Source organism: Lactuca virosa, chromosome 9 (assembly GCF_052849685.1).
Source record: "Lactuca virosa cultivar CGN04683 chromosome 9, Lactuca_virosa_CGN04683_v6, whole genome shotgun sequence".
Classification (NCBI taxonomy): domain Eukaryota; kingdom Viridiplantae; phylum Streptophyta; class Magnoliopsida; order Asterales; family Asteraceae; genus Lactuca; species Lactuca virosa.
Genome location: NC_136434.1, coordinates 66,450,951 through 66,458,157, shown reverse-complemented (window position 1 = coordinate 66,458,157; position 7,207 = coordinate 66,450,951). Strand labels below are relative to the sequence as shown.

Genomic DNA, 7,207 nt, shown 5'->3' with positions numbered 1-7,207 from the left:
TAACCCATACAATTATATATAGATAAAAATATTAAATTATTTTAATATTTATAACCTCTAAATCATTTATAACTATTAAATACTTAATTTATTAAAACTATTATAACTTTTCAAAAAATTTTAATAATGATTTTAATTGTTATATATATATATATATATATATATATATATATATATATATATATATATATATATATATATAGAGAGAGAGAGAGAGAGAGAGAGAGGGAGAGATTATAAAACCTTGTAGTATACACCACCCACCAAAACCTAAAGACAGTCTTTAGTTTTAGATAAAAACAAGGTTAAAGTATATATCTATGTATAGAAAGAGATAGAAAGAGAGGGTGGGAGAGAGGGAGGGGAGGGGGAGAAAGCAACTTGTTATTAAATATAAAACCTTTGATAGATACACCCAAACCCACCAAACGAATAGTTCACAAAGCTAGCTCCAGACTTATTTGCTTCTATACACCAAATAGTTCAATCCAGTTAATTTGATAGCTAGCTCTGATCATTGGACTATTTCCATCTTTCTACATCAATATCATGTCTAACCGATGGTGGACCGGCCAAGTCAACGTGGCCGGCGTAGAAACATCATCTCAGGCCATCAAGAAGCCAGATCTGGGTATCTCAATGAACGATGCCACCACAGGAAGTGAAGAAGATGAAAGAGAGAACAACAGCGATGATCCAAGAGAAGGTGCAATCGACCCTTCTAACCGTAGGCCACGAGGCCGACCTCCGGGGTCCAAAAACAAACCAAAGCCACCGATTTTCGTCACCAGAGATAGCCCCAACGCCCTCCGCAGCCACGTCATGGAGGTAGCGAGTGGTACAGATATCGCAGAAAGTATAGCTCAATTTAGCCGAAAACGGCAACGCGGTGTGTGTGTGATGAGTGCTAGCGGCACAGTCATGAACGTAACCCTAAGACAACCTTCGGCACCTGGCTCAGTCATGGCTCTACAAGGCCGGTTCGAGATTTTATCCCTAACCGGCGCCTTCTTACCGGGTCCTGCACCACCTGGATCCACCGGGCTCACTATATATTTATCTGGAGGCCAGGGCCAGGTTGTGGGTGGTAGCGTGGTGGGATCATTGGTAGCATCAGGACCAGTGATGGTCATAGCCGCCACGTTCTCCAACGCTACCTATGAAAGACTCCCGGTTGAGGAAGAGGAGGAAGCGGATAGCGTGACACCTGGTCTAGGTGGCGGTGGATCACCACGGCAACTCGGAATGGGTGATCAGAATCCCATGGCAGGGTATAATATGCAGCCGAATTTGATCCCGAATGGTGGTGGACAGATGAACCATGAAGCTTTTGCTTGGTCTCACGGCCGGCCACCATACTAGTGAAAGTAAGGTAATAAGGTCAAATTTAATAATGATCATATTATGATATTAATATGAATTATTAAAGGATAAATTAATTAATTTTATTTTAGGGAAATTGTGTTCTCGCATACATAAACAATCATGAACTTCATATTGTAATTAAGTAAGGGAAAAAAATAATAATAAAGAATTTGAGGGTTTGTATAGCTTTCTTGACATGATTGAAGTTTTGATAATCGTATGTTGTAATGTTGTAAAATACATGGTTTCTATGTCTATTGTCATTTAGTGCTTAAAAATATACTTGTTTGTTACATATTTAATTTATAGTTGGCCAGTACTTAGTTGTAATCTTGATTATTGTATTTTGTTGGTTTAAGTTATTAAGTATATATCAAACCAAGTAATTATAATAATTTGTATAGTTTGCTTGACATGATTAAAGGTCGAGAATTTCATTAGAAATAATAATGTTGTAATTCCAGTCATGTATAACTTTGCTTACTAACGCCTCGTTAATATTATTTTTTTATTTTAAATATCGGCCGCCCATTAAAAAATTGTAATTTGTTAAGTTTATACCTATGTCTTTTTATATATTTTTAAAAACAAGATTTTCATGTTAAATTTGTATTAGTGATCTTTTGTTTAATAAAAATCAATATATTGATTAAATTGCAAACAATATAGAAACTTATTTTTACCAAAACATAAAATTAAAAGGTTCACTACACCACCACCGTCTTTGTTGATCAAACAATTAATAAGTGAACAACAATAAATATTTTTTCCAATTAGCAAAGTTTGCCAATATTGGTAAAATTAAACCAAACTGAAATGTCCCAACATCCTGATCTTCAAATGACCTTGATAATAAAATAACAACTTTAGTCAAAAGAAAAATCACTAATATATTATGAGAATCAACAATAATTAATAAATTAAAAAATAAAAATAAAGATAAACACACCGAGATTTATATATAAGATCCAAATCAGGAGCGGGGCATATTATCTAAAGTTCCACTAGTGATAATAATATTTACAATGCAACGAAATTGGAGAAAACACAACTATTTGGGATTAAATGTTGAGTAATTTGAGAGAGACAAGAAAATAGTTTGTTTCTAAGGTTTAATAATAGCTAAATATATACACTCACTAGCTTGAGTAGCTTCAAAACAATCAAAAAAGGCATTTTACCTCATTACGGGTGCCAATGAATGGGGTTTTTAGCCAAACGGTATTAGATGTTTTCCTCTTTCTGAGGTCAAGAGTTCAAGTCTTGTCGCTGACATAGGTGGAATTAACGTCCCAAAAATATTAAGTGAAAATTTCATTTTTCAACAACCAAAATCATTCATTTATTCATCAATATAAGATAAGCAAAATATAAAAGTATTCTCAAAACATCAGTGTAAGATCATAAAACAGATAGTGCGAAAAAACTCCGGATGCAACGCGATAAAGTCGGACACTTCCCTCTCACTACTACAAAAACACATATATGATCCAGTTAAATCAATCAAATGAGCCGGTTTTGAACCGTGTCTTACGGCCAAAGTGTTCTATGTGAAAAAAAACCGGGACCTATCATTGTGAAAAGAACACGATTTTTTTTATCAAAATCGGGATATATAAGAAGATTAAAATACACAAAACCGGACCACAAAGGAGATTAGGTCACGGTTCTACTACACAAAATCTTGTTGTATAAAGAGAAGAGCCCGATTTTAACCCCCAAAACCGGGTCATATAACATTTAAATTGACACCATTTCCATTCAAATAACCAGGTCAAATAAAGAACAATATTTATTTTAATATTTTTTTTGTGAAAATAACTATTGGACTTACATCCGAAAATACACTATGTTACAACTAACCACTTACATAAGTATACACAAGAAACTGAGACTTACATCTAACACATTCAAAACATGAAAAAGTATTCTCTAATGAACAAGTTATGTTAATGTAGACATGCTAAATAACCAACCATTAGTGTCATTGATATAAACATGTTTGAGTGTCACAAAAAAACTCATTAATTTGATAATTTTTACTACATAAAACTTATATAAAAAATTTCAGAAAAAAAAAAATTTGTGAGCACACTGCTGAAGGATTGTCCCATAATCATAATCAAGTGTAACATCCATCCTACATCCTCACTGAAAAAGAACCACAAAAAATAATCATTTTTTGTCTAACATTTCAAAATAGTTAAAGTTAACAAACAATCATTAAGCTAAAAATATGATGTTATAATGATTAACAACTAACCTTGTATGCACGTTTAGACAACACAATTCATATAATTATTCATAAATTCTCTTTCCTACGTAGCAATAGTTCGTAACCAATACCTTTTCCTCTAAGGGAGTTTTTTCATTTCAAAAGGTACTAAGCTATATGAAATATTAAATTAAACCCAATGAATAACAAAACATATAGTTTTTTGCTATAGACAAAATGAAAAAATATACTTAATAAGTACTTACTATATTCGGAAATCCATATTGTCTCGTCATCACAAATCAAACATTCATTGCATTACATAGTTCCCATTCAACTCTCACTCTTAGATACGCTAACTTAGTTGCACTAAAATTATGATAGAAAGTAAACATAAATAAGACAAATGAAATTACAACATCCAATTGTTAGATAATTAATAAAAAAAATTACCTCAGCTAACATCCATACAATTGGAATTGATGCGTTTTTTTCATACCTAGCAAAAACCCTAAAAATAAAAAAGAAATTGATTTATCAAGTTTATAGAAAGAATGTTATTTTCACGCGATATTACAATATTTCTTACATGTCAACAAGTTTGAGCATGTTGTAAGGATGAATTCGTATTAAACTTCAAAGTCTTCTTTGCTTTCTCGCTTATTACCTTCCAATAAAAGTAACAAACACAATTATAAAACCACAACATAATAATTAATATTATCAAGAGACATTAAAGTCCTAAAAACCTAGAATTCCTTTGAGTATATCCTCTCCTTCAAATTTGCAATTCAGTGTTCTCCAGATACAAGTAGGTTTCAAGTGGATCTCCAGATACAAGTAGGTTTCAAGTGGATCTCGCTCATCCTCAGTGGGCAAGAAATCCTTTTTAATCTTATTCTTGAATGATCTCCACTTGTGGCTGGAAGTCATAAGCACATTTTATTTACGTTTATCATCACGGATATGCCAGCGGTTCTGTTTTTGTTTTAACAAAATAATAATTTTTAGTAACATATATTAATTAAATGAAAGCACATTTAATGTGTATAAAATAACAAACCTTAGTTAACAATAAGTTATCTTTTTCACTCGCGACACGTTCTTCCAAGTTAAATATTCAATATGAATTAACTTTCTAGTAAGAACACTACAATCGTTGGCAAACTTATTTTGTTTATCACCAAAATGTTGACCAAATGTCCAAGCCAACTTCTTATGGCTCTATTATATAAACTAGGTTATAACCCGTGACCCACAGTTGGTATGTTTACAATTATTAAATAGATAAAAAATATTAAATGTCATCAAAAAATACAATGTATTGTCGATTGTAAGTAATCATGAATTAATGTGATAAGTAAAATAAATATAATACTTTAACACAGATTTTGAAACAATTCTTTTTATACAACATTAAAAGTTATATTGGTCAAATCCACCGGACACAGTTGAATCGTACTCTCCACAACGTGTAAAACAAACACATCAAAATTTACATAAATGGTTCCTATCACTTTTTGTTGAAATCTAACAACTCAAGTATTAGTTTTTTTTTTTAAATATGACCATTTTTCCCTTGCAATATAGTACCAAATTTAGGTAAAAAGAAACTTACAGAGTGGTCACCAATAAAAATTAGGAATTATCACACCTAAGCTACATTGATTTGATATTAGGCATTCTGAAAAAAAAATATTGTTGAAGAAATGAATTAACCTAATTGTCTTTGGAAGTTGTATCAACAATATGGAGCAAATTAGAAGAAGTAATTTTTGACCTATAATAGGGGCAAGAAAGGAAATTACACGAATAACAGTCATGTGGTACAGATAAGTTGGGTTGTTAACCATATCCAACACCTGACAACAAAAAAACATGTAATTTAATAAATAAATATAAATAAATCCATAAATATAACTCAAACTTATAATACATGTGGAACAATGTGTTAGATTGCCCAATCGGGACCAAATTCCTCTGTGAGGCGCTATAACTTTTTAGCAACATCATCTCAAATGGAATAACATGTTGTAACAAAAACAAAAAAAATGGTGAGGGAATTATGAAGGGTATGGTGTGAAAGTAGGAAATTACAAAACTAACCTTGTCCTACAACCATTTCATGCAGGGAGCACCAAACTTATCATAAAAAAGCCTACACCTATAACCTAAGAAATTAACACCAAAACAAAACATCAGAATGACTTAATAAAAAATGAAAAAAAATATACAATTATAAAGATCATATAGTATAGTATAGTATAGTATAGTATAGTTATACCTGATTCACTCGATCTAGCTTACTGATGATATTGAGACCTACATATGGGACCCGTCTTTTAGAAAAGAAAGAAATATAGGAAATAATTGTTCAATTGTTGCTTCTTGTAATTTTCTATCAATTCATGATTCATGAATGAATATAAACAAATGGTTTTCAGATATAAAGAACATAAAATAGTTACTTTTCCTAAACAGGGGCCATGCCTATGATAACTGAGGTGATAGTTGATCTAATATGTTGAGAAGAATCCAATGATATTTCCTACATCATATCAAAGGAAGGAAGTGAGATTCCATGATTGAATGTTAAAAATGAAACATTTAGATTAGTATTTATGTGGAACAACTTACACCTTGAGAACTAACTGTTTTGTTAAACAATATAAAAGTTAAGTTTTCGGTTAGGTCGACACGAATTAAAATAAAGCGGGAAGAGAGAAGGAAAATAAGGAAAAATTTGTTTAATTATAAAACCAGATTAATATTAAAAGTTCACCTAAGAAAAATTAACAGTGACATGAAGATTATGTGCAACACAATCATTTGGCTCTAGCAACTTCCCAAGGGCATCACAACCCTCAACAACTAGCAAACATACATAATCTTAGGATGCAAAACTTACATGGTTTCTTAATTCAAAATTCAAGTCAAATAAAATCATTAGTAATTGGACCTATCAACCAGCAGCAATATCAACAATTGGAAGCAAACAACTTAACAATTAAAACCAGCCCATTTGTACATCACTTCGGAAATAGAATCTTCCTTCCCAACATAACATAATATTGAGTTTGAAATATTCTGAAAAATAAGCATGTAAAGTTTGTATTATTTGTATAAATATGGGTAGGTGAAGAACTTGAAAGATTTACCATTAATTTTTTTAGAGTTTCTTGTTATTTAATATGGAGAATAGATGCGGATTTAAGCCCTTGTTTTGAAAAATCGACCTAAAAGTGTTTTGGACTGGAAATTAGGAACCGTAGATAACCCAGGTCCAAGAACATAATTATTAAGTAAATATAGTGAAAAATAACTCAAGAACAACACTAAAAGGCAAAATATTTTAGCCGAAGATGAGAAAGAAGAAGAACGGATGCAAAAACTTCACACAAACATTTACACAAACAGTTTGTATGCATTCAAAATAGTTTACCTTTGTACGTCAAAGAACATCCAAATGTAAAATCCATGCAACAATCCGTTGATCATAAAGCCACATCAACTCATCAACATCCAACACTTCAAATTTCAAGATGAATTAGTAGATATTAAGTTAAGTACCCTAAGGAAGATTTGATCATTGAATCTGATCAAACTTATAATGAAGAAACCAGTTCT

General features: G+C 31.5%; 1 protein-coding gene across 1 annotated transcript; it reads left to right on the top strand.

The window, feature by feature from the left end:
• Positions 1-357: 357 nt before the first annotated feature.
• On the top strand, positions 358-1,671 carry LOC145138324 (AT-hook motif nuclear-localized protein 20-like). Its single transcript, XM_079072426.1, has one exon. It carries the CDS (start codon positions 550-552, stop codon positions 1,360-1,362), a length of 813 nt encoding a protein of 270 aa, XP_078928552.1. The 5' UTR covers positions 358-549; the 3' UTR covers positions 1,363-1,671.
• The last annotated feature ends 5,536 nt before the right edge of the window (positions 1,672-7,207 follow it).

Bases quoted from the DNA above. Each gene is read 5' to 3' on its own strand.
- LOC145138324 (XM_079072426.1), top strand. From the start codon at position 550: ATGTCTAACCGATGGTGGACCGGCCAAGTCAACGTGGCCGGCGTAGAA.